The sequence below is a fragment of the Colius striatus genome, chromosome 1, assembly GCF_028858725.1.
Source record: "Colius striatus isolate bColStr4 chromosome 1, bColStr4.1.hap1, whole genome shotgun sequence".
Lineage (NCBI taxonomy): Eukaryota > Metazoa > Chordata > Aves > Coliiformes > Coliidae > Colius > Colius striatus.
In genome coordinates, this window is record NC_084759.1 from 121,638,178 (window position 1) to 121,665,421 (window position 27,244).

The following is a 27,244-nucleotide window of genomic DNA, read 5'->3' on the forward strand; positions in this document are numbered from 1 at the left end:
AACAGCTGTGGCCATTTGAGGTTGGGTTTTTTTCTTCTGCTAGCCTTTGGTTTGTTAAGAGAGCAGTGAATGGAGCTGAAGTTCTCAGGTGAGATCTTTGTTACCCCTGATAGCAGAAACTGGACTGAGTGACCCTGTGTTACTGTGAATGCTGTTTGTCTTCCTCTTCTCTTCTGACCCAAAGTCATCATGATGATAAAGCAGTCCTGCCCTCTCCTACCAGACAACTGGTAGTTTTAATTGCCTTATTTGCTCTCCTAAATACACATGCACACACACATCTGCCTGCCCTCCTCTCCCTTGGTGAAAGTCTAGGGAGCAAAGGGATGGTTTGTCTCTTCATGCCCTAGTGTGGCCGAGCAACTTTTTCTGGATATTCCCAGTGCTTTTATTCCGGGATTGTTTCTGCTCTCCTACCCCTGCTTGCAGTGCCCTGGATCTGCATTTAACTGGTTCTAGCCCTAAGTATCTACCCTATGTCCTGTCCCTGCCTGGAGCAGATGCAGTGCAAATGATTGACCCTCTCCCTTTGGCAATCTGGCTTTGACTGCACAAAACAGCCAATAAAGTGGAAAGGGCTGGGCAGCTGATGAAGCTGTATAGTTTTATGATCTAAGAGGAAATGTTTTCTTAAGAATGCATTTGTATTCCTCCTTCTTTCTCCTGCTGCTTGCTCTTGATAATGAGAAGGTTTTAGATGTTGATGATGTCTGGCATACTTATTGGCCAGACACAGTTTGGACTGGAGGCTGTTAGCTCATTTTGCAGTGACTGAAGCTGGAGCTTGTAGCAATGCAGGTCGTGATCTGATCTGTCTAGAAAGTCTCTCAAAAGACTCGACTGAAGCCTCTGTTGAGATTCTCTCTCAGACAAGGCTGGTTCTTACTAGTTTGTCTGCTGAATCTCTCGACCTATTCTGTTGCACCCTTGTCATACTTCTAATAACAAGCCTCTGTTTCTCACCTCTTCTGGTGCTCTTATTCTTCTCTATATAGTAATTGTTCCCTCATAGCAATTGTTTCTCTCAGGGCCTTCACACTGTAGAGTCTCAGTGATTCTCTCCTCCCCTACTTTTTTCCCACCCAAAGCATGCAGTTGTCTGGCCCTTTCCCTGTGCTTTTCTTGTGACAATTCTAGAGGTATACTGACAAAACTTTCCTTTATCCTGATTGGTTTCTTCAGCTTCTCCTTTCCTCAGTGCCACATTATCCTCAGAACACAACACTCTGTCCAAGTTCCTAGGACATATCCTAGGGATCACCTATTAGTTGTAAGGTTGATATCTGTTACCTATGTGTGAGGCGATACAAGCTGAGAAGTTTGATCAGAGAGCTTTTACAGTAGATTGGCCATACCACTAACTGAGATCATACAAAACCACAGCTGCTTTAATGTGATTCAAGCTCTTGCAAAATGTGGTTGTCCAGCCCTCTTCACTCTTGGTGGTGGGTTTTTTGTTTCATTGAAGTTTTGTTTGTTTTGTTGTTGTGGGATTTTTCTATTTCACTTCTGTCCCATGCAAATGTATCTCCCAGCACACAGAATTAGCTTCCAAGGATCAGGCTCTTTGGGTCTGGAGACCCTTCTCAGCTGCTTGCTGAAGCTGGCCTCTTTGTTCTGCAATAATTGTATTTTCATCAAGAGAAGGAAATAGGTCTTGTTGGGTACATAGCTGTCATTGGCCTGTGAAATATCAGACCTAATTTCTAGTTTTGGCTCCATTGAACGCTTGTACATTTTCTACTAGTCAGTCACTGGATGAAGCTTTATAAACAGGGATGCCAGTCTCAGTCTTCTGTCTCCCAAGTGAGTTTGTGCTGGAGTGACAATTCTCACTTAGCATTGGTGATTTATTCAATTTGTTTCAACATGCCATGGACTCAAGCAATACGTTCTGAATCGGGTCAATTTGGACACTACAGCAAAGTGTAAAAATAATTGTTTGTGTTCTGGAGGGCAGGCATGGAAAAAATATCAGCTCCTGGAAATAATTTGGTCCAGTCTGATTCAGCCTCTCCTATAGGCAGAGCATCAATGCAAGCATGCTTCTTATTTTGGCTCTTGTGAATCTCGGCTGTGGTCTGTGTGTCTCAGAGTTATTGTGTCTCTAGATTTAAAGTGCTTTTCTTGACAGCTGAAAATAATCAGTCTACAAAGAGCTGAGTAAACCTATGCTGAGATCAAAAATGAGGCAGCTCTTTCTCACCTGCCAAGACTTCCAGTGCTAAATGTTTTTGCCGTTTCACTGTGCTCTGCCAAGCATCATGTTTTTTCTCCAGATGCTGTTCTTTAACTACGTGTTTAAATCAGTGAAAGCTTCCTGGTATTAAGTATTTCCTTTTTGACATTCAAGCCATTTCCCCAGGCATCTAAATAAATGTGTTGGAAGGCTCCTGCTTTTATGAATGTTGGCCACAAGTAATTTTTCAAGATGGTGGGACATACTGGTTGGAACAATAGATCAGCAGTTGTAGTTTAGTGATGTATGAAACAGAGTGATATAGAGCAAAAATGTCCTTTGCAGATGCTTGGAAAGGGTCTAGTGGAGTGTTTTATTTTTAAATCGTGATGCACTGAACTTTCAGAGGACAATACATAGCTTTAGAACTCAAAAATGCCACTTTTCCTGCCTAACATCTTGGCAAACTCTCCTGGAAGCCTGAAAGCTGACGCAACCAGGGCTCCCAGCTTCCTCCCTTACTGCCACCCTCTGACCACTGTGAACTTGAGACTTTCCAGAGGTCACTGCACTGGGTGCTAGAGATCTTGGCAATACTAGAAGCCCTGCTATATGATTATATTTTTTTTTTTTTTTGCTGTTCAGCGGCTTCTTAACAACAGCTGCCAGACTGACTGGATCCTTGTGAATTTGCTAGTTAAGGCTGGTCAGTGGTGTTGTAGCAGCATCTTAATCTCAGCATTTTTCAAAATTCCTCGCATCTTCAGCTAATGATCCTCAAGGGATCACTTTTTTTTTTGGAAATGCTATGTTGCAGCCTGAAAAGATTCAAGCTGTAAATAATGGTGTGTTCCAAAACCCTTCCAAGGTTGAGAGAACTTGTTTCTAGGAAAAACTGTTTCCTGATGTGTCCAGTGTGTCCACAAAAGGAAAAAAATAATATCAGGCTTGATAAACCACTGGACTTGATCCAATGCTATGCTTAGTTTGGGAAGGATATAAACCTTTAACTGAGTTGATATGAGGTGCCGGCCCAAGGCTAATGTGAGAACGTGTGGCAGTGAGAACAAGCAGTATAGGCATTTGGAGCATTTTTAAGCCTGCCAAGTATTGATCAGTGAGGGGTGGGAGTGAGTGGAGAAGCATTTCAATTTGGCATCCATATGTGATTCTGATGCTGTCACAGTGAATTAGCAGCACTTTCTTTTTCCTGTAGTCCATCTCGGGCTTTTGTCCTTGAAACATCCCCTTTGCCTGTATCTACTTGTTAAAAGACGAAGTGGGGGGAAAAGCCACAACGCAAATGCACAGAACTTGTTCCCCCAAAAAGCCTGATTGTGTTATGCTAGTATGCTGTGAATGGAGACTCTGAACCAGTAGTGAACTATCACTGCTGAAGACTGTTACAGCATAAATGTTATAGGGGATTCAAGCTATAATTACTCATTTTGTACAGTCGCTTAATCCGCTAATGGGGAAAAATGGGGCAACAGTTTAAGAAGGCAAGGGACCTGACAGAAATTATTAAATCTACTGTGATGATTCGTTTTGATAGTCTCTCTTGACCAAGTACATGCTTCAGCTAGCGCAACAGACTTAATGCTTCTGGTAATTAGAGCAAGAAGTGATGGGTCATCATTAGCAACTGCAAATTAAGGGTTGTATTTCGTCTGGAAGGCAGCATCTTCAGCGGGGCTTATTTGTTGCCACTGCAGATCATCTGTGAATCACAAGTAGTACATTGGACTGACTCATTTGTGTGATTTAGTAGAGGCTTTTTAATACATGCTTACTGTTCCGTGTGAGTAGTTTTTCTAAATAGTTGCCAAACAGAAAAAGGCATGATATTGAACTTCCCCATGCAGTTAACGTTACTGCACTTATTTACATGATGTTGATTTCCTTAGTGTTGTGCAGTTCGCAGTTCAGATTATTTTTAAGTCAAAGAATGGTTTAGATTGGAAGGGACCTTAAAGATCTTCTAGTTCTAACCCTCTTGTCATGGGCAGGGACACCTTCTACTTTACCAGGTTGCTCTAAGCCCCATCCAACCTGGCCTTGATCACTTCCAGGGATGAAGCACCCAACTGACGTCTCTGGGCAACCTGTGCCAGTGCCTCACTACCCTCAAGGGGAACAACTTTCTAATGTCTAATCTAAGTCTACCTTCTTTCATGGCAGATTTGATTGTTGGTTTGAAATATGTTAGTCATATCTATGAAACTGAAGAGTGAAGAAATGAAGGCCAGGCAAGTGTGGAAAGCATCAGTAATTGGCAGCTTCAGAAGATACGAGAGCCAATCTAATACCATTCAAGGTATATATTCACAGAATACTTTCATGTGGGTTTCACGGATCCACAATCACACTTAGTTCTGGATATTGCCAAAGCCATGAATGAAGATGATGTATCATAGATTCAGTATTTTTGCAGATACTAGGAAATCCTTAAGTCCTCTTGTGGTACTGATAGGCAAATGAAGACACAGCTACAAAGGAAATTAGCTACAAACTGATCAAGATGCTTTGAGGTTGGCACTGAAAGAAAACAAAGAGGGGAATATGATGCAGATCAGCAAGCAGGGAACTATGACTTGAGAAGACTAAGAGATTGAAATGTGGCTTGGAAATGCTTGAGAACAGATAGATCACTAGATTTGTCATGATGCAGAGTTTGGGGGACTCTGTCTATGGTCAGCTAGGTAAGTAAGTGTGGCTGATAACCTCCTGAGGGACACCAAAAAGGAAAGGCAGGTTGCAGTGTCCTCAATAAGATCTGTCTGAGGTTGGTCCTCGCTCTCAGAAATATGCCCAGACCCCAGTGGAGGCTTAAGCTTCTTTCAAAATTCAAAAGAAAAGAAAAGGACTCAGAGGTGTCAGAAAGGCTGCCATTCTCTATGTGGATGGGAATCTCCTTAGGAACAAGTATATGTGGGGAATTTAATTTATTAAGCTAACAAAGCTCAAAAGCTCTTTGCAGAGCTCAGATCCATGATATCTGATGGACTGTGAGCTAACTAGAACTGAAAAGACCTTTTCTGTTCATGTTTCCATGTCATTGCCTGGCTTCATCATGTGCTTTGTATCGCCTTGAAGCAGTTATGAGCTTTTGCTGTCTGTTCAGTCCATGGCTGGCTCAGCAGTCAGGCTGACACTTGGGAGAGCTGGACAGGAATACACTGCCCTGGCTGATACACTGTGAAGACACATTTCTGTGGCAGGCCATAGCTTCCCTTGCTCAGGGAGTGTTAGCTGTGTGTAAGCTGCTCAAAAAGCAACTGTTAGCTAACGTTCTACTTCAAGGAAAAGGATATGCTTGGTCCTGGAGAGAGTAAGATAGTGACTATCATGAGTGACTAGAGGACTATTCTTTCCCTCTGTGCTTCTTGAAGAGTGAGAAACAAGAAGCAGCCTTTCTTCGCTCCCTCTTGCTGGTGTACCTGGCACATTAAATTGTTGGAGGCTCAGAGGAAGTGTTCTCTCAGGAGATTGTGTTTATTAGCGTTTGGAGCTTGAGTCCATCTTGGTTTTTCTCCATTTGTAATCTTACTTTCCTATACAGGCACAGTCAGGACAGATGCTCCCTGAGAACAAACAACCGGGAGCATGGGTTTGCTTCTGTAGTTTTGATGATTAATTGGAGTAAATAAATAAATAAAATCGATCTAAAAATCTTGATCTTTGAGTGGGGTGAACTGCAAAAGCCATGACTATTGGCTGATGGGGTTGGACTAGATGATCTTTCGAGGTCCCTTCCAACCCTTATGATTCTGTGAAGGTTTCACTACCACACCACCACTTCAGCTCAGCATATCTCGCTGGAGGAGCCTGCATTCTGCCCACTTTTATCTCTGCAGTTGTCTCTCTGTATTCCCTTTTCCCCATGTTCTTTTCTGATGCAACTTTTTGCCATAGTAGTATTCCCTTCTCACACATGGTCGTCTGCCTCTACTTTTCTTCTGTGCTATCTGGTCCTCATGGGACGAACAAGAGTCCTTGTGATATCTCTCCTTGATGAGGTCAAGACTGACTGCTGTCTCCAAAACCTTTATGCTCCTTTTCGCTTTACAGAAGAGCCTGTTGTCACTCTAACCCATACTGTTTTGCTGTTGGAGTTAAGAGCCTTTGTGCTCGCAGTGTTTTCTGTCACTCAGATACTCATAAGTAGCACGATAAAATCCACAGGTACTCAGTGCAACTTTTCCATCTACTATGATCTCCTGCATCCAGTTCTTATAACTGTTCTTTCTTTCTTTGGATTCTTTGCAGTCCAAGGAAATTATGAGGCAGCAAATTCTTACATCTGGAGCAAGGAGTTCTTGAAGTCAAGATGTTTGATGTTACTTTTGATACTGTCTTTCTTGTTTCTTTTTCCTCTGCCATGTCCTCCTGCACCTCCTTAACAGTAATAATAAATTAGAGTTATTTATTCTCTTCAGATATCTGTAGGACTAGACATGAATTATTGCTTGGGTCCTTGGACTTCGGCATAAACTTGTACTTAAACGTACTTGAACGTAAACCAAAAAGATGATCCTTGCCCAAGACTTTATACCCCCTTCCCTCACTATGAGAGGGGAAAACTGGGGACATCCAGACCCTCTTGGGGAAGTGCTTCCCAATAAATCCTGCTTTAGCAAGGGGTTGGATTAGATGATCTCTAGAGGTCCCATCCAACCCTTACCATTCTATGATCCTATGAAAAGGATTATAAACATAAAGTAGATAAGAAAAATGACCGAACCTCCTTCTTCACCTATCTGCCAGCAGCTCTGGATCCAGAGAAGCTGTCTTGAGGAGACACCTCATAGGTGCAAGAAAGAGAGACCCTTAATATCTCCTTGCTTCCTAATACATATCTGAGGTTCTGGATATTAATGTAATGTATGGTATCAGGAGTGTTAAGGAATTTGTCTTCTGTATGTACAGCTGGCTGTCTGAAGGGGCACAAGGGGGACACACTTTTAACGGAATCTGACTGTGTGAAAGTCTCATTCTTCTCCCTTGCACACTCTGCTTGGACTTCATCCTGTCCAACCTACCCGTTTGTGTCCTTCCTAACCTATTGTTCTGCTCATATTCTTTCAGAACCTGCCTTTTGTCTGGCTTCCTTAGCAGAGCATACACTGCATACACTGCTTAACCCCTCAAGTGAAAGACAGCCATTAAGTCTGGAAGAGAACAAGGATGAGTTCCCTAAAAATTGAGAGGCTCATCTTTTTCGGTGTCAACTCCCATGGAAGATGATTTGGGAAGTAAATGCTTACCTGCCTTTGTGAAGGAGTCCTCAAGTCCCTCAGCAAAGAGAGGAAGGCAGATGCCTGGGAGGCACAGAGAAGGGTTTGATTTCTAGATTCTAGGGGACCAGATGTCATACAGGTGTTGGTAGTCCATTAATGTACTTAGTATTTGACTGTTAATGAGGAACATCGTGAAGGATAACTAGCAACAACGGTAGAACTCGGTGCCTACCCAAGTGTTGCCTTTTGCCAGCTGCTGTAGAGGTAATTATCAGTTAAGGGATGTCAAAGTTCAGTTTCCAGGGGGAAATAAGGATTTTACTCTAAAGTGGAGTGTGCCTTCTTTAATGAGGGACAGTTAGTAGCGTGGGATCTCGTCTCTGTCACTCCCTTCTATGGACTGATGTACCCTTTTTTTTCTGAAAGCCACCAACCCTCACTGGATCAATGAGGCCTGATCAATTGGTTTTGCCTCTGAATTATCCATATGGAGTTGTTAGCTGAGCTGCTGGCAGAAAATGAGAGACAGCTTTCTGACTGTTTACTGTAAAGAAAGCAAAGCAAACTGCAGGAGGGGACAGGCTGCAGGATATTTACTGTCAATACAGCCGGAGAGAGGAGATATAAGGAGAGGGGAGAAGAGGGAAGCAGAGGCTGCAGACTGCAACCCAAATGAATTATCTGAGTAAAACAACCTGCGCAGTTTCAGAAGGAAAGTGGATGGATTTAAGTCAACAAGGGATAGCTGAGAGTGCTTAACAAATGGTTTAGTGAAGGGCTAGTGAGGCGAGGAACTTGTGGCATGCAGAATAATAATGCTGTGTCCGAATCTGCAGTGCAATCTGAAAGGTGCTTCCAGACCTGCCCTGAGACAGAGCAGCAGCTGGGATATTTTTGTGTGTGCCTGCATGCAAGACCCACCATTTAAAAGTAATAAGATGAATAATAATGATTGCACTTAGAAAATAATTATTCGAGCTAGTTGTCGAAAGCAGCTGGATATCACCACTGTAACTCAGACCAAGAAAAAAACAGTAATTTAAAAATAGGCATAATTCATTGCTTCTCACTCCTTTTCTTCTCTCTCCTCCTTCATCCACAGAGGAATTAGATGACCTGAGCTTCACGGTGCAAGAAGTTGCTGAACAGCTTGCTCCGAGTGTCCCTCTGTTTCCAGAGGCAGGTGAACAAGTGAAGAGTGAATTCACACTTTAGAGAGCAGCAAAGACCATCTTGCCATGAAACCATTCACAGATGAAGATGTAGAAATGTACATCCAGAGCAAGGTAAGGCTTTATCTGTCCAGATTTTCTGTCTCCCACACTAGGTGTTGATTCTGAAGGGTGCCAAACTTGACAGATAGTTGCTTGCCTGCTGTCTTCATTTCTGAGACAAGATTGGGTGAAGTTTCATGAGAACTGTATTTCTAATGAGGCGTCTAGATTCCTGTTGCAAAATGTTATCAGGGATCTCAGCTGGTAGCCTTTTTTTTCAGGGTGCTTGTCCTCTTCTTCAGATGTCCTGAATTTTTGCTCCTAATCTGGAATTCCAGATTGACAGACTAGCATTTAATCCTAAGGAAAGGACTTTACCTCTCTCCCCATCCAGTGGTCTTGGCTTGACAGAAACAAAACCAAAACCACAGCAGGCATTGCCTCTCCATTGCACATAGGAACTAGAGAGAGAGAAAAATTGTTAGAATTCATCCATCGGTCTGTCACCTCAGCGAAGGATACTCCACTATATACTGTAGTTAAAATAACATGTCTCATTAGCACATGCAGGCTAGTACCACATTTGTGATTTTATGAGGTATTCCAACACTTTTTTTTTTCCTCATTATGAAATGAAATAAAACAGAATAAAATCACCCATGAAACAATATTGTTTAACAAGTAACTCTGAGCCATAACATCTTTTAAAGCTGACATGTTTCATCACGGTGCTTAGCTAGATCCTATTTTAGTCTGCTTTCCGTGACTAAATGCAAGACAGTAAAGTGAAATATAAATTCAAAATGGAAAACCAAAGGGCTTTCTTTCCTGTAAAGGATGAAATATTCTGATACCATGAAGGGGCTAGTTAAGAAAGGTTTGTTTTCTCTGGGGAAATGTTTCGGTGTAGGTATGTTTCTGTGAGAATGTTCATTTTGAGCCATACAGTGTTGTGCACTGGAAAAGTCATTCCATCAGAATATGTAAAGTGAGCTGTAACAGTGAACAATTCTCTGAAGATTTAAAAGCAGAGCTACAGAGGAAGGAACAGAGGGAAGCCATGCACAGGAAGATGCTCATATGACAGCCATAAGTACAGGGAACAGAAGCAGAGTGTAGTTAAGTGAGGCTCATAGTTGCCAATATTTTAGGTTCTACTGAAAATCTGTTTTCTAGCAGCCTTCCAGCTCTGCTGGATTCCTAGTTTCTGCCTGCTCCCGAGTCTCCTGTCCAAGTGAGGCTGCCTAACCTTCAGGCAGCCCCAGTTCTGCTTGTCAAATTCTGCCTGGTTTTGAAAATAGGTCAACCACCTGGTGCAATGCATCTCGATGATACCAAAGATTTCCTCCTTAAGCCACTCAGCAGAGGAAAAACTCAAGTGCATATACATGAATGTGTCTGGGTAAATAAGCCCAAATGTTCTTAACAATCCCAGTCCTTCTTCCTTCTTCTGTATTAAAACCTTAGTTGACCTCGTTGGTCTGGTTTTGTGCATTTGTTTTGGTATGATTTCGAAAGTTCGAGTCTGGTAAGGGGAATATCAGTAGGTGGTAGAAGTGGCTGTCCAGCAAAGAGCCTAGTCTGTTTTCTCCTCCCAACATATCTGTGCTGGGGCAAAAGACATCTTAGATGTCTTGGCTCTTCAGAAGCTGCATTCACTCACTCATAAAAATCTTCTGATTTTTATGCCTGCCTTTCTGTAGGTTTTCTTTTCAAATAGTATGATTAGGGGGCTAATTAACATTAGCAACAGTTAACACCATCTGTCACATGCTCTTTGTTCTTTTATCCCTGACTCAGTGATGAGGAGTACATGCAGAAAAAGGTGTGTAGTGGTTCCTCCCTTGACAGGGGTTTTTTTGAGAGTCTATACTCTCTTAAAGATTTCATGGCAATTGCGATAGCTTAACCAGTAAGTGATGAAAGAGGCACAACTAATGAGGCGAGGCTGGATTGGATGGATTCTTCCAGGATACTGGAGGTGGCAGAAAGTATTTCTAGTAGATGACTCATAGAGAGAACATAGCATGAGCAAGGTGCACAGAGGCACTCTTAGATCTCTATTGGAGCTGACCCACAGTGATTGTATACTTTCAAAAGAAAAGGTCTGGTTTTTTGTGTCCAAAATCCCTTAGAGGTGGACAACTTTCTCTACCACTCATAACATTCACTTGTTAGAGAAAGCATTAGATATGCTGTTGAGCATGTCAAACTTATTGGTCTGCTCTGAGGAGTTCTTCTGGAGGAACTAAAACATGTCAGAGAAAATAGCTATTAGCTGCAGATGGAGAAATGCTGTAAATGAAAGCTGAAATGAGGAGGTGAAAATGAACATGAGCAGAAATTTTTCAGGGTAAATTAAAAAAAAAAGTACGTGGAAGCTAGCTAAAACTGTTTTGGAGACCAAGGATGAATTGGAATGAAGAAAAAGGGGAATTACAAAGGAATTTAAAAATATTGTATAGTCATAAGGGCTGGAGCACTGGAACAGGCTGCCCTGATGAGTTCTGAAGGCTCCTTCCCTGGGGATATTCAAAACCTACCTGGACGAGTTCCTGTGTGACCTGATCTAGGAGGCCCTGCTCTGGCAGGGGGATTGGACTAGACGATCTTTCGAGGTCCCTTCCAACCCTTAAGATTCTGTGATTCTGTGACTATGTGTTTTTAACATAGCAAAGAATCATAACGTTGAGAGTAGAAGAGAGCCCAGAGAAGGGAACGTGATAGTGCTGTCTGATGTATTTCCCATTCCCAGAAAATTATTCAAGCTTAGCAAAAAGACTATTGACTACTTTGGCTGGATGGGAGGTATTCAAACTCTGCTCATCTTCAAGTTCAGAGTTAGTCAATTGCTATTCATTGGTTAACTGGTTATTTTCAGTCCATTGAGTGGCCTGTTGTTGTGCAGAAGTAAATCTGTCTGTCATGTCCCAGGGCTTGAGCACCATTTCTATGCATTTGAGTGTTTTGTCTGACAGTTCAAAATTTGACATAAAGGTGGAAGTGCTTTTCAGTGTTACTTTCTAAGAGGGGGAAAAGTTTTTAGATGCTGAAGAAGATGCTAAGCAAGCAGGACACAGGAGGAGTTTTAGAATAGAATCACAGAATGGTTTGGGTTGGAAGGGATCTTTAAAGATCATATAGTGCAACTTTCCTCCTGTAGACAGTCTCATCTTTCAGGCTGCCCAGAGGGGTTGTGGAGTCTCCTTCCTTGGAGGTCTTCAAGACCCGCCTGGACGTGTTCCTATGCGACCTGATCTAGGTGACCCTGCTTCTGCAGGGGGGTTGGACTAGATGATCTCTAAAGGTCCCTTCCAACCCCCACCATTCTGTGTTTCTATGATCTTTCCTTAGATCAAGTTGCTCAAACCCTTGTTCAACCAGACTTTGAACACTTCCAAGGATGGGGCATCCACAGCTTCTCTGAGAGACTTGTTCCAGTGCCTCATCACTCTTATTGTAAAAAATTTCTTCCTTATGCTTTTGCTTCCTTTTGCTTTGGTCTTTGATAATAATATCAAAGCATATTGATCATTCACTTTAGCCAAGTTGTTAATAACCTAACGCTCTTGTTTCATACCTGCAAATAGCCCAGTTGGGGTTTTAGTTCTAGATTCAGGTGGGTTTTCACTTTCTGATCTAGGTTTTTCAAACCTCCTATCTGTTTCTAATTTTTTTTTCTTACCTGCAAATGATGAATCTTAGTAGAATACAGTGAGGAAAAAGAAAAACCAAGATGAAATGAAAACCAAAGTCCAACCAAATGAGACAAAGCATTAAGATGCAACAAGAGGGCAATAAACAGTCTTCCTATCTCATTCTGCATAGGTAATTCTGGATGAATAAGTAATAAGGAATATGTTTATTAACTTAATTCACAGTATCTGAATCTCTTTCTCACATTGGTAAATGTGTAAGGATCTTTGGGAAATATTTACTAACATGGTTCCTTCACGTTGCTCCTGTTGAATCTCCTTGTTTGTATTTCAACCATCCCCTTATGCTCCATTCATTTTTAGTCATATGTGAAGGTTCAGGTTCATCTTATACTTTTCTAAGTTGTCCATCGTTCACCTCAGTTCTTCCAAGACTCAGATCTTCCACTGTAGTAATTTTCAATAAATAATTAGGCCACTGCTGCTTGAATTGAAGAACTATCCGTCAAGGCACCCAAACACCTAGTCCTCAGTGGGGACCAGCTTTGGAAAGAAACTTTCTCACCTAGGATTAGGCTGTCAGCCGTGTTTCAGATATGGAGACAATATGGATACTTTCCACGTGTAATATGGGCATCTAAATGCTGCCACACGTATACCTGCAACCTGAGTAATGCAGAGCATCTGTAATTCTTGAAGTCTTAGTCAGCTCTTGGGATGAAGCATAATCCTGTCTCTGAGAATGGCTAGTACATGTAGAGGAATAACTGGGTGTTCTGCATCAAATGGATAAAGAATGAACCTGTAGATGGATAGTAGCAAATTCATCCATGTGGTAAACGCCTTCCTTTCCATCCAATGGCATTGGCATGGAAATATCAATTAACGCTCAGCAGTCTTTAGTACTGGCCTTTTGATGTTTACAAGCTCTGTCTCCTGGTAAGTTGGTTGTAACACACGGGGAAAAACAAGTTTTATTCCCAGTGCAGCAGAGATACAATTTTTGGGGGATGTTTGAAGCTGATTGTCTATTTTCCACTGGAGACAAAGACTGCAGTTACCTGTAATACAAAGTGTCTTTGTTGGAACTGCCAGGTGGAACGGCGACATTATCTGGTTTCCAAAGCAGTGGAGGAGGTGCAGAAAGTCATTCAGCAACTGACAGCAGAAATCGGATACAAGGCCACACGATTCCAGGCCATCTCCAGCTCTGGCATTCACAATGAGAATATAAAGGTATGGACAGGAGCTCTAATGTACCCTCTGGCAGCTTGTAGGCAACCAGTGATTTCTTCATTGTGTAAGTGTTTATATGGCCAGATATGTCACCCAGTACACCACAGACATGTTTGACACTTCACTGTGGAACTGGACACTAACTTGTGGACACCTTACAGCTAGAGGACCATAGGAGAGCAATGGATAAAAGAGCTTCTTTTTACAGCTGCTGCTTTTACAAAGAGTATCTATTGCCAGAGCTGTCAATCAAGTAGAAGCCAAAGCTCTTTGGAAGACAGAAAGGAAAAACTTGTACAGCAGTAACATAAGAAGAAAAAACTGCTCATGCCTTCAAGAGCTATGACTCATATTTTTCACAGGTGGAAAACCTGTCATCTCATTAAAAAAAAAAAGGAAAAAAAACCAGAAATCCTTCTGCTCTGAACATTAGAAAGCTCTTTCAGAAAAATATGGTTTTCCTTGATCATGGATTGGAACTTCTATTTTACAGGGAAGAAATATGCTTATTAGTGGGAGAAGCTAAACGCCTCCTCATTTTAGATGATCAAATAGAGAAATAAAGATGTCCTGTCTCAGCTGTGACAGGAGAAGGCTGGTAATTTCCTGTGAGTACTTAACACGAGAATGACTAGTGTAAGCATATAAGAAACAATCACAGCAATGGCAACCTCAGATGAAAATTATCTTTTTCACCTGAGTTTTGCATATGGTAGCTCTGCTATGTCAACCCTTGCGCTGAAAAGCAGCTTACGTAATGGATTGAAGTACATCAAACATGTAAAAGCATGAAGCATCCTTTGCAGCTGTCTAGAATTGAAAGGGAAGAACGTCAAGCTGCTGGGAGGGTATGGAGGTGGAGGCAGAATGTAATCATTTGGTCTGCAATGTGGCTATTGCTCTAGGGCAAACACGTTTATATCTATATGTTTTCTGGAATGTCATGTATCCTAGGGCATGTGGTCTTGTCAATGGGAATGACCCCAGTGATGTGAAATGGTGTCACACCGTGGTCCATGTGTTCTTTAGTGCCATTGTCTGTCATCCACCTCTCGTACCGGAACAAGCCTGCTTGGCTGCTGAGGTCTGACAGGACCAGGGTCGGGGTAAAATTGCTTATCTGGAAAACAAAGCAGAACAAAGCCAAGATGATCTAGTCTAAGCAGTAATTTGGTATTATGATAGGCTGATCTGAACAACTTCTAGGTAAAATAAATCCTCAAAATGTGTTTTCTTAAAGTGATGGATTTGTTATTCATACTTAACTGAACTCGGTGCTATAAATCTGTGGAAGTCACACTAGGAGGGCCTGGATAACTTTGTCTTGTAGGTATGGAAGAGCAAAGAATGGGTTAATACAAAAATTCTTTTGCTTGAGCTGTCTTGCTTCCAAACACTAGAATCTTTGATATCATCACTGACATAACCTAGAGGAGACTTGCGTCAATGGAAAGCCAATGTATTAACTATTCTGTGTTTAATTGTGCAGCATCTTTTTGCTGTCAGCTACATTTACAGTGAATTTTCAAAACTTTCAGCTTCTCGTTCAAGGAATAAGTTTTAACATGGTGAGGGGAACTAGATTTGTTGAGAAGCTACAAGCCTCCTTCTAAACATGTGGGGCTGGGTGCCAAAAGTCAAAATCTGGAATAAGAAATAAAAAATTCAGATTAACAAAAGGGAATATTTTAATCTTTAAAATTTGTAAGTGTTTGTTTTAGTTGTGGCCCATCATTTTTACAGCTGTCAACTGTGTAGGGCTGATGCAAAAGCTGTTAAGGTTTTGGTAAGTCGTAATGAGCAGGCTGGTTCAGAGTAATTACTAGTATGGCATTGCCAAGTGTTTAACTAATCGTGGTGGGGATTTTCCTTTAACAAACAAGCTTAGAGGAAGCTTGCAGCTTTGCTCTGTGAATGAATGACCTGGCACATGCTTTCTCTCTCTTCTGCCTACTTCTTGTTTTCCTCTCTCTGCTTCTCTCAGGATCAGCCAGCTTTACTGGCCAAGTGGTCAGCTATGCTTCGGGGGAAGCGCCCGTTCCACCCATCCATCCAGGTACAAAACATTCCCGTCACCTGGTGCCTGCCCTTCTGTGTGCCTGCTTCCTCCCCACCACCTTCTTCTCCAGACAACTTCACCCACCTCACCTGTCCTCCCGTGACTATTTCATCCTCTCTGCAAGAGACTTGCTTATTTTATTTTCTCAAAGCATAAATCTTCTATTTCTAACATAACGTTTCTGCCTCCCTGGGATTATCCTGGCCAGGATTGCAAGAATGAGGCTGTATTTAATTCTTACAGTGTACTGCAGACAGGTTTTTAATACAGCAGAATTTCCCCTAAGTTGCACACCCTAGAATCTGAGGCTCTTGAGTAAGTCTGTGACTTACTGGGGCCTGTGGTCTGCATATCATACATTAAGATCGTTGTGTGACACAGCGTAGGTGTGGGACTGGGATTTGTTTGGGCCAAGAAGACACCAGCTGCCCAGCTCCACAGTGCCATCCTCAGTGTTGTGATTTCTGTTGTTTCCTGGTAAGCCCCAGGTGGAAGAATCTTGACTCGTATTTGAAGGCAGTTGCAAAAACATCTGCAGCCCTTTGCTGAGTGCCAGTGCATACAAGTCAGTGTCTTGGCATGGGAAGGAATGGTTGTTTATCTGCAAATGTGGCTGAGGCAGTGAGATGAGCAACTGCATGACAGCCATTGTAATTTTACCTTTATGGAGCCCAGCACTTTGAGCTACTCACAGGATTTCTCAGTCCCACCAAACCTGTTGTGCAGGTCAGCTCAGTCTGCAGAATCATCCTTTCAGTATCCTCTTGCCTTTAGATGGTTTCTATTTGACAAAAGAAAGGCTTTCTGGTCTTTCCTTTGCCATTTCTGTTCCTCTTGCTGGCTGTCTTTTGCATTGCAGATCTCTTGCCAGGGAGCAGAGAAAAAACATCTGCTTCTTGTGAGAGAGGGAGCCAGGAGGTGAGCATGACAGTGAGCACACCATGGTCCCTGAGTGAGGCAGACCTAGGGAAAGCAGCTGGGGTCAGATGAGAGCCTGTATTGTCAGGCAAAATAAGGCAGATCTGAGGTCAAGCCAGGAGGACTCTCTGAGTCTGTGTCTGACCCTGACCCCTAACAGTAAGCCAGGGTCAGATGCAGTCCATTGAGTGCCAGGCAAGTCCATAGCAGCCAGGTAGATCTGAGGTCAGGCTGGGAAGGTAGTCTGCAGATAGGACAAGTACAGTCACATGGCTGGAGACCAGCACCCCTGTGATGTGGCCTGGTGGTGATGAAGTGGAGATGTGGTCAGAAGGTGTGGGTAGAAACTCCAGAAAAGCTGCTTGGGGCTGTCAAAGCCTGTTAGTGCCCTCAGGACCCTGACACCTCTGCAGTTATATTTTAAATCATCTGAGTGACCAGGAAAGCCACCAGAATGTTTTGGATTATCACAGGAGAGTGACAAAGCTGTTTATTTCACCTCAAGGTAAGCACCTTCACATCCTGCTCATGCAGTAGCTTCACTTTATGTAAGCCAATGTAAGTTAGGCTTGCTAGCAAAGGGAGTTAAAAAGCTTCTGTGTCAACACAGTAAAAGTCTGAAGGAGTTTGAATGGCCTCTCTGAATGCTTGGAGCCACAATTGCCAAATGCTTCCCAACTAGTGTTTGGAGATGTCCTCACACTGTTTCTGGCTTCTGCTCAGCAGGAGCTGCAGTTTCATACAGTATGGCTGGCCAGGACCTCGCTGTATTTGTAACAGTGCCACTGCCTGTGTAGGCTCAGGCATGTCACTTGCTTCATGTCTCTATCTCTTAAAGGACAGTCATGTAGAGTGAAAAACACTTGTCAAATGACTAGGCCATAACCTTATTTTACTCATGTCTATAGTGGACTTTGAAAGAGATCAGAAAAGTGCACTTCTTGCCATAGTTAAGTACTATTGAGCTCTAGGCTTATTCTAGTAACCATTCTGAGGTAATAACTTGCACTATTTTGTTTCCCTTTGCTGGATCTCAAAACACACTCTCTAATGCTTTCCTGCTCCTTGGCAGCTGCTAGATATTACATCTTGTGCAATTTAAGACTAGAAATGACAAGGAATGGGAGAAACCATGACAGGTGTGGTGTCAAATCAGTCAATCTGCTCTTGTCTTCTATGGATTATAGCTGTCACATCTGACTCATCAGACAATTTTTGTTTAGTCTTCAAAGTAACCCTCTACACAGGCATGGAACAAGTCCTGGCTGTGTTGTACCATTGTATTTCTTTCTAAAGCCTACAGTTTTAGCTATTACTTCCTTAACCCTCTTTGCCTCACTTTAGTTAGGCTCCTGGATTTGCCCTTGTCTCCTGTCTCAACCTCTCTGCATTTTCCTAGGTCTTAGCACCCAGCCAATTCCTCATCACAGTCCCTCTGCGTGGTCTGACCGGGTACAGGGAATGCCAGGTACGGCACTGGCGTTATTACACCGTGCATGGAGCCAAGCTCCTCTCCTCCGTGAGGGACCCCGAGGAATTACATCAATGGCTGGAGGTGGAGCAGTTCTCAAAAAGCCTTCAGCAGTGGCATGAAAAGGACGTGAACATCGAAGGTGATCTGGTTCCAGCCAAAGTCCTTATCATCTTCCGGGATCTGGTGGAGAAGTCGATTATCTCCTGTAACCTCTCCAGTGAGTTGACTGGGGACAGGCATGAGGGGAACTGGCTGTCTTTGGCAGCTGATAAAGGGAAACCAGCACACATAAAGTGTCTGTTTGGCTCGTGATCCGAAGTTAAGAAACAGCAAACCTCTCCAAAATAAGGGAGCATTTAGCCCATTGCAGCGATGCACAGAGACCTGCATTGAAGACAGAATTAAATAGATCTTGGGTTCTTCATACCCAAGATATTGTTCCTTTCTTAGGAATTTGGACAGGGTCTCCAGCAACATCACCCTCACAGTTCCACCAAGATGCAACCCAGATTTTTCAGAACATTTAGGAATTTGGGAAAAATCTTTTTTTCTGCTACAGCACCTGCAGTATATCTAGATTATCAAGGAAGATAGTATAGGAAAACTGGCTACAAGGAAAGTTCACATGCCAGAGGAGAAAGTTCTTGAAGATGTGTATCGGGCAAATAATGCCCTGAGGAATCCTTAGCTGCCCATAGCTTTCCAGCATGGGGTGATGGGAGCTAAGTAGAAGGACTTCTTTCCCTGAGGAATCCTTAGCTCTGAGGAATCCTTAGCTGCCCATAGCTTTCCAGCATGGGGTGATGGGAACTAAGTAGAAGGACTTCTTAAATCCTGTTGGACAAGTGCTCTTTTCCCCAGTGTCTAGGCTACTCCAGTCCTGTCCAGCAGAACTAGACTCGGAAAGTTTGCTTTCAGTAGTGCTGCTGATCTCTCTGTGAGCAATCCAAAGTGTCTGTTTATTTCCTGCAGCTATTACACTAGAAATGCTGATCACTGAAATAATGCAATCAGTGGTGCATGCAACGTGCCTTCATAGCTCCAACATCTGCAGCAAGATGCTGTCTGAACAGTGATGCTTAATTCTCAGCATCCTAGAGGCACATTATAGACTTCAGCTAATGAACACTTGGCTTGGTCCAAGCTAAACAGTCTGCCCATCTTTTCACAATGAGATACTGTGAAATGATCAAATCCAGACTGTGATGCCTCTTCTCATAGCACATTTCCAGGATGACTTTACTCATCAGCAGCCTGATACATGAATCTTCTGTATTGCACAGAAATAGTAGCCATTCCCACTCATCTGAATGCACACTGAATTTTAGTCACGTGAGAGAACATGTGAAAGTCAAGCTTACCTAGATCCTTGCATTCTTTCAGGAAATACTTGTTATCATAGAAATGGAAAGGTTGATAGGAGTGAAATCTCCCCATCGAGGATCACAGAAAGGGCCAGATGGAATGGCTTGCATCTTAGTTTACTTAAGTGAAAGTCATTGTGCTCATGTGAAAACCAGCCATTGTGTCTAGCAGCAATACATCAAGGTATTAAGCCAGAAGAGTTACTTTCAAGGGCCTCGGGAGCTTATGATTCTGATGCCTTTTTTTGTAAGGCCAGTTGAGAAAAGATTGGCACAGAGAAGATGAGCTACAATGAAGTTATATGAATTACTGCTAAGTTAGCTGTAACTACCATTTTCATTTGTGTGAAGAAGGAACTTTCCTTTATGCCCCAGCACAACTAAAGTTACAGAAAAAAAAATCCCTGATTGTATTGCTTCTCTATTTTTTTTAGTTCTTTGAGCACTATTGACACCAGAGTTTTTTAAGTGACACACTTTTCAGTGGTAGAAAAATAGTTTTGGAAATGCTGTGAATGTATTTGCATGCTGAAACAGCAGTTGCTCTAATGCTTTTCTTTTCTATCTGCTTTTCAGCAGTTGCTTGAGGTGCTAGGGATCCCTGCTGAAGGCTTGGGATTCCTGTTTTGGTGCTAGGCTTGGCCAAGCAGGGAAATAACATTCAGATTTCACCAAGAGTTGTAAAGTTCTGGTTGGGATGGAGCCCTGCGCTTCCTACATGAAACTTGAAATTACAATTGGGAGTAGGCAGATATTTCCTCTGTGAGGACAGGTGATGTTCATCACAGAATCACAGAATGTTGAGGGTTGGAAGGAATCTCGAAAGGTCATCTAGTCCAACCTCCCTGCCAGAGCAGGATTACCTAGAGTAAGTCACACAGGAACTCATCCAGGTGGGTTTCAAATGCCTCCAGAGAAGGAGACTTAACAACCCATCTGGGAGCTTGTTCCAGTGAAGAAAGTTTTCCTTCTATTTCTTTGGAACCTCTTACGTTCTAGCTTGTACCTGTTGCTTCTTGTCCTATCACTGTCCCTTCAAGTCTCATGTGTGGATTCCTTGTCGAATTGCCAGTCAAATCAGGTGGGTTAACACACTACTATTTAACCTGTTGGTGGTAATCTACTCTGTCTTTTACTTCAGTGAGTGAGAGCATGATCACACAATTGGTTCAGCTGGCAAAGTTGAAGGGACAGTGATCCTGCCAGAGTAACAGGGAAAGCTGGGGACAAAAACTACTTCTATGGACCCAGCTAGACCAAAAGGAAACATCTCACTAAGTCCATTAGTTGCAGCTTTCATTCCTTTTAGCTGTTTTAGAGCATGTTGTTCTTGGAGATGAGCCACTCTTATTTAACCGAGAAAACTTCTTTCCTCCAAATCTCCACAGAACTGACTCTTTTTGACACTCAGCTTTGCCAATGAGGAAAGCATTTAGCCCTTTTTTGTATGACTGCTGTGCACAACAGAGCAGTAAATTCTGGCATTGTGTTCTGTGCATCTCCAGAAACAAAAGTTATGGATACCCCACAAAACATTCTGAATGACTGGCAAGGGTAAGCAATGGATTCTCTGAAGGAAGGAGGACATCTTTAGCTATGAACCATTCATCTGGTCCCCTCTAATCTGCAATGATCTCCTTGTTGCATTGCACCATTTGAAATGTTAGTTTTCTGTGTGTATTTTTAAGAAGCTGGTCCTAGGATGTGAGAGGACCCAGAGAGGAAAACAAAAGCAAGGGAAATGAGTGTCAAATTGAGAACTTAGTTGTCCTTCATCATCTTCCTGTTCTCATTCCCCAGAGTAGGTTAAGATGATAAGTTTTCTCTTGTGTTCTGCTTATGGCACAAAAGAGAAAGTGTTAGGACAGAACTGCAAGGGCCTAGATACAACTTGGTTTGGCTTGCAGTAAAGGACCTTTCCTTCTTTACTATCATCTCTTGCCGTTCCTTCACAGGTAAAGTGACGGTGCTGGAGAGCTTCAGCTCAGTGGTCCGAGTGGCTGTGGAGACATCAGAATCCCAAGTCGAGGTGGAGCTGGTTCCTGCTGTGGAGATTCCAACTTGCTGGCCCGAGAAAGCCCGGTGGCCACGTTGCCTTAAGCGCTGGCCTTCCCAGGAAAAAGTGCAGTGTGTCAAGGTGAACAGTGTAAAAACAGTGAGGTTAACAGTGTAAAAAGCACTATCAAGTCTGTGCTGGGATTTACCTCACAGATGTCTGACATTGATGACAGTGGTTTCCCAACTGAAGGACTGCATGGCAGGCAACAGCATGGTTGGAAGGTGTATTCTCTACAGAAGTGACATTTCCAAGTATTCTGTCAGGCTTTGTTGAGATTTTGCGCCTCACCTTACAGTGGTGAATTCTATGGAAGAAAAACCTGAGTTAACTGTTGGTTGCACGAGTCTCACACACAGCTCTCCTTGTGTAGCTCAGTGCTGATGTGCATCATCCTTGCTGTTCTGCTCTGCTTCATGTAAGCCTTCTGCAAATGGGCAGTTTTTCCTCTGGCCTAATCCCATCTTGCCCTGCAATGCTCATGGCTGGATTCTAGCACTCCAGCTCATTTCCAACTCCCATGGTCCTGTGGGTCCAGTTACACCTTCCAATCCTGCTCCCCTCTCATGCATGACCTGCTAATCCATGACCAAGTGCCTGCAGAGCTGCACCTCTACTGTAGTAGCACTGCTGGTACTGCATCTGGTGGCTCTAGAGCTGGATCTACTGGTAGTAATTAACATCAGCACGATGAGGAAACAAAACAAATTGCACTGTCATTTGACTAGGAATTAGTGCAGGAGCATGACCCATGTTTGCTGCCTCTGCTAACCTTGTTTAAAATACTCTTTGAGAGAGGTCACACATTCTCTTTGTAGCACTTCTGTGTTGCTCAGAGAAGTTTGCCTCTGATCTGATGTCCCACTTCCCCTTTTGTCCACAGTCACTTGGTTTTGACCTTTTGGCCCGCTCCAGTTATCACTGGCAACTGTGCTTCTCCCGTGCTGAGCATATACTCATGGAAGGACTTGATGAAGACGGTGGTTGTCGCATGAAGTGCTTCAGGGTCCTGAGGCAGATGAAGGAAGATGTCTGGTGTGCTGGAAATAAGCCTGTCATCACGGCTTATCACCTTCAGGTGGGCATCACTGTGATACCAAAGATACCGTGCCAGTATCTGTTGCAGGGGCTTCCATCCAGTAACATCAAAATGTGATGGTGCGAATCACCATAGCTCCTATGTGTCTTCTAAGGTAACCATCAAAACTGGACCGCATTGCTTTACAGTAAGCATATGTTCCAAGCTTCAGCAAGAAACTAAAGCCTGTAGGAACATTATGATTGCAGCAGCATAAATAATGTTAGAGCTTAGGCCTTTGCTCTGTTTTGCCTTCACATAGGCATGGTAATACTGTCTTTAATTGCAGGCTTACCTCCTCCTTTTGACTATCCCAGGCATCCATATCCATCTGTCTCAAGGAAAATTGTGCGTTTGTGTGTTGAGGACCAAACAAAATTATCTTTGAGTGTTATTTCATGAAGGAGGTGCAAACTGACACTTCTAGTGTTGTTTCACCTGGGGTGGGAAAGGAAGAAAGAAATAAACAGGGTGGTAGCATCCTTCCTGTACATGCTTCAGGGTTCAAGATGGCTTCAGACAGCACTGGTGAAGAGGACAGAAGGGTCTACTGTGACACTGTCCCCACATCTGACAGCTGCAGACACTGCTGGACTGCAGGCAACACCATTTATCAGACAGTAGAGCAATTTCTGGGCTTCAGAGCTGCCAGAGGGAGGATGTTCTTCCACCTCGAAGCTTCAAGCCACCAGATTTCCACAGTAATTACTGATCTTTCAGTGTCCAAAACCAGATGCAATGCCAAAATTTCTCCTAATGAGAAGTTTGTGTCTATCAAATGCTGTTATAGTCATGGGATGAATCTAGGTCAAGACAGAGTCCATAAAGAGCTGATGAGCCTGGGGGTAGCTTAGCAGAGTGCAAAACTTCTTAGTGCCTGTAAGAACAACCTAGTGGAAAAACTGTTACAGATAGGAGAAAGTGGAAAACTGTTTCACCCTTAGTACTGATTTCCCTGGCTCAAGGAGAAGAGGCACAGGAAGTGCTGTTGCACGGGCTCTTGATCAAGATAAAAAGCTCTTTAGAAGCTCTTCAGTTCTTTACTGTAAATGTACTTCAAGCTTTTACTGCAAGAAAGGATTGGTTTACCAGGCAGAAGGAATGCTTCAACATTACTTACATTTAAAAAAAAAAAAAAAAGATAAAACACCCCAGAGAAACAGTCAGTTAAGAAACTATCATCTGAGCAGATGCCTAATGTTAGGGGTTTTTTCACATGATTAGGTTTCAACTGTCTGAGGTATCTAACAATTGTGAATAAACAAGACTCCACATAAAAGAGAAAGGCTATGACAAAGGAAATCCTTCCCCCAGATGTTGTGAAAGCCTTAGAGGACTGAATAAGCATACTCAATGTGCTTACCTCCATAGGAATGGAGCTCAAGGTTAGTAAGTCTGAAAAGACCTAGGTACATTTTGAAAGCCAACTCGATGCCTCTAGTAGACAGCTGGCAATTAAGGACAGTTCAGTAGATGCTGGGGATAGATCATCTCTTTGGCAGCTGACTGAAAGAGCAGTGCTGTTTTTCTTGCCTCCAGAAACTTCGTTGCAACTGCTGCCCGTGGATGTTGCTGAAGTAGTTTTAGTGTGACCAGCTCTGCAAGCCTCCAAGGAGTAGCTCTTGCAGAGTTAAAGCTTGAATTCCTCACTATGGCTTTTGTTCCCTGGCAACATTAAAAGAAAACCCTCAAACAAATCATCTCCTTGAGGTTATTCCAGCTGTGAACAAAAAATTGCTAGCATTTGAAAAGGTCTCTGAGAAGAAATTTATCAGCAATACAACCGCTGAGAGGCCTGATGAAGTAACAAAAGCCAAACCAGCCAATTCAGAAGAGTGTGGTTTATTTTGATGAAGTTCTACCTGTGAAGAAACAGAGAGGTTGATGGCTGTAGTTTGGTCATGTCTCACAGCATCTGTGAATCTCTTTTGGGGTCACTGAATCTGTAAAATAAAATTGAGGTACGGAGAACAGTAATGGAGCAGAAGATGGGTGACTGAAACCAAGATGGGTGACTTTATACTTTAAAAACTGATTTCAGGTTGACCAAGGCAGTCAGAAAAAAACACAGGCTGCATTTGACCAGAAAACATGCCTTGCACCTCCAATAGTTGCTTGGAAAATCTGCTTGGGATGCAGATCTCTGTGCATTTTCAATACAAATACAGCTGAAGCTAAAACATAATTATGTAAATCTGGTGGTCCTTCTCTGCCTTATTGCATCTACTGGCTTCTATGCTTGTATAGTAGGCTATTTTCTACAGCAGGAAATGCCTGGCATCTCTGAAGAGGCTGCTGCTGGAGGATGGCAAACAGGCTAAGGTTATCTTACTAAGACCGTTTTCCTTGAGCTTTAGTCAATGGAGTGGGGCTCCTTCAGGAAAAGATCCCAACGAGGCACGTCAGAGTTGCTCTGCTTGATCTCCAGAGGAGGCTTTAGTTGCGATCCCTCAGTTGCAGAAATGTGAATGCAGGGAGACAGCAGCGCGAGTCTCTGATTTCCAAGGCTGACAGCCATTTACCAGCACTGAAACTGCTGTAGTAAGCTGTGTGAACCCTCGACAGAACCTCTAACACCTCTTCTCTCCCATCTGCTTCTTACAGACAGTGCTATTCTGGACGTGTGAAAAATACCCACACACCAAGGATTGGCGCTGCTTCCACGAAGCCTTTCTGAGGCTGGTGCAGAAGCTGCACAAGTGTGTAAGCCAGCACTTCCTCAAGCATTACTTTGTCAAGAATACCAATCTGCTCAAATATGCCAACACCAGTGACCTGGACCTTCTGGCCAGCAAGCTCGCAGTCTTCTTGGAGAACCCTGTCTTCTGCCTGGACTAAAGCAGGAAAGGGTCACCCCAACCACGAGCTGATCCCCCACCTCATCTCCCAGTCTGCAGTTGCTCTTCGTGTCCTTCCAGTAGATGTTGCAGCTGGCTTTATAAGACAGTTGGCACATGCAGTGTGAAAGAGAAGTGTCAAGCTGGCAGCAGTGGGTGGTGAAAACCGATGGGAGGTATTGCTTGATGCCCAGCTGATCTAATTTGCTTTCGACAGTGACAGCCTGCCTACAAGCTACAGCCAGTGAAACCCAACTTGCCGTATCGGTTGGGACAGGCAACTGCCTTGCTCTCTGTCTCTAGTCTTGTGGCACCTAAGCAGAAAGGCTGTGCAGAGAAGACTGCCTCTGCTGCCTACCTGCTGCAGCACCTGTATCCTCGCTGCCTGCCCCTTTTTCACCAGGACAGTGGGGTTCGTTCCCTGCTTACCTCACAGGCCAACTCTGCAAAAGAGCAGAGGAGCAACCCTGAAGTGTACTGAAGCTGGAGGCCTCTGTCTCCAGATAGATGGGAGCCGGCCCCAGTATGAAGATAACCACGCTGCTGGTATTGAACAGCTCAAGGGAAGCAAAAGGAGGAACAGTATTTTTGATGCCTACTTCCATTTTAATTCCAGATGCTTCAAATATGTTTTCTGCATGTTTGCCTTTGCCAGTTGTGTTAGTGCCATAAGAGCAGGGGGCTTTGCCAGAGCAGTTTTTACTCCCACCCCTGGCTCTATCCAGCAGGCTGGAGGAGGAGCAGGTCTTTCCCTAGTTGTTAGCACCCACATATTTTTGGGTGGTGTACAGAAAGAGAATATTTTTCAAATACTGTTAGCTCCAAAACCCCCAGAGCTTTTAATAGTCTGGATTTGTAAAAATCAGTTTTAGTGTTTCAAAAAAAAACCAGAGTTCTAGAATGAGTATAAAGAACTGATTTTGATGTTATTAAATCACTAAAATAGCAGCCCGCTTTTGTTTAGTTTCTCTTTTTTTCCCCTTAAACCTGTGCAGAAAAGTAGCTATCTCCTTTGCTAAGGGAGGTGGTAGAGATAGGATCTCCAGCCCATACTCCAGGGAGCTGCTGCAGTGGATGGCCATCCGTGGCAGAGCATCTCCCCCTTGTGTCATATTGTGGTCTAACCATGCGTCTTTAGCACAGCCTCTTGCTTTCTGGCTTGATTTTGTACTGAGTATATATGTTCACCAGTCCATGGGGCCTGATAGGATTCACCCCAGAGAGCTAGTGGATGTTATTGCAGGACCCTCTCGATCATCTACCACAGGTCTTGGGAGTCTGTGGTGGTCCCTGCTGTTTGGAAGCTGGCCAGTATTATTTCCCTCTACAGAAAGGGTGTGAGGGAAGACACAGACATGCTAGTCTAACCTCAGTTTTGGAAAAACACTGAAAATATTAGTGAGTGCTATTGAAAGTCATTTAAAGAACTGCAGTCATCAGGCACAGGCAAGATGGGTTCACAAAGGAAAGTCCTGTGTAACTAATGTGATGTCCCCCTCTGCTGAGGTCACCCACCTGGTGGGTGAAGGGAAGGCAGTGGATGTAGCTCTGCTGGATTCTAGCAAAGCTTTTGACGCTGTGCCTCACAGCATCCTTCTGGACGAGCCGTGCAGCTGTGGGATGAGTGTGTTCATGGTGTGCTGGGGGAAGAGCTGGCTGAAGGGCAGAGCTCAAATGGCTGTAGTGAATGGGGCTGCGTTCACCAGCAGCGTTCCTCAGGGTTCACCAGACCAGTCACCATCAGCATTCCTCGGGGTTGAGTTCCAGGGCCAGTCCCCTTCATGTATTTAACAACAATCAGGATGCAGGAGTTGAATGCACCCTTAGCAAGTTTGCTGATGATCCCAAACTGAGAGCTGTTGACTCATTGAAGGGACAAGAGGCCTTGCAGAGGGATCTAGAGAGATTAGAGCTTTGGACTATGGTTAATGGG

The 27,244-nt window shown here is 43.4% G+C and overlaps 1 protein-coding gene across 1 annotated transcript; it reads left to right on the top strand.

Annotated features, from left to right (window-relative positions):
- The first annotated feature begins 8,624 nt into the window (after window positions 1–8,624).
- Window positions 8,625–25,312, top strand: MAB21L3 (mab-21 like 3). Its single transcript, XM_010200369.2, has 6 exons — window positions 8,625–8,705; window positions 13,385–13,525; window positions 17,902–18,193; window positions 21,296–21,477; window positions 22,280–22,474; window positions 25,079–25,312. The coding sequence occupies exons 1-6, from the start codon at window positions 8,658–8,660 to the stop codon at window positions 25,310–25,312; spliced, it is 1,092 nt and encodes a 363-aa protein (XP_010198671.1). The 5' UTR covers window positions 8,625–8,657.
- Window positions 25,313–27,244: the final 1,932 nt, after the last annotated feature.

Bases quoted from the DNA above. Each gene is read 5' to 3' on its own strand.
- MAB21L3 (XM_010200369.2), top strand. From the start codon at position 8,658: ATGAAACCATTCACAGATGAAGATGTAGAAATGTACATCCAGAGCAAG. The intron at 8,706-13,384 runs GTAAGGCTTTAT...TGGAACTGCCAG, and splicing joins AAATGTACATCCAGAGCAAG to GTGGAACGGCGACATTATCT. The intron at 18,194-21,295 runs GTGAGTTGACTG...GTTCCTTCACAG, and splicing joins TATCTCCTGTAACCTCTCCA to GTAAAGTGACGGTGCTGGAG.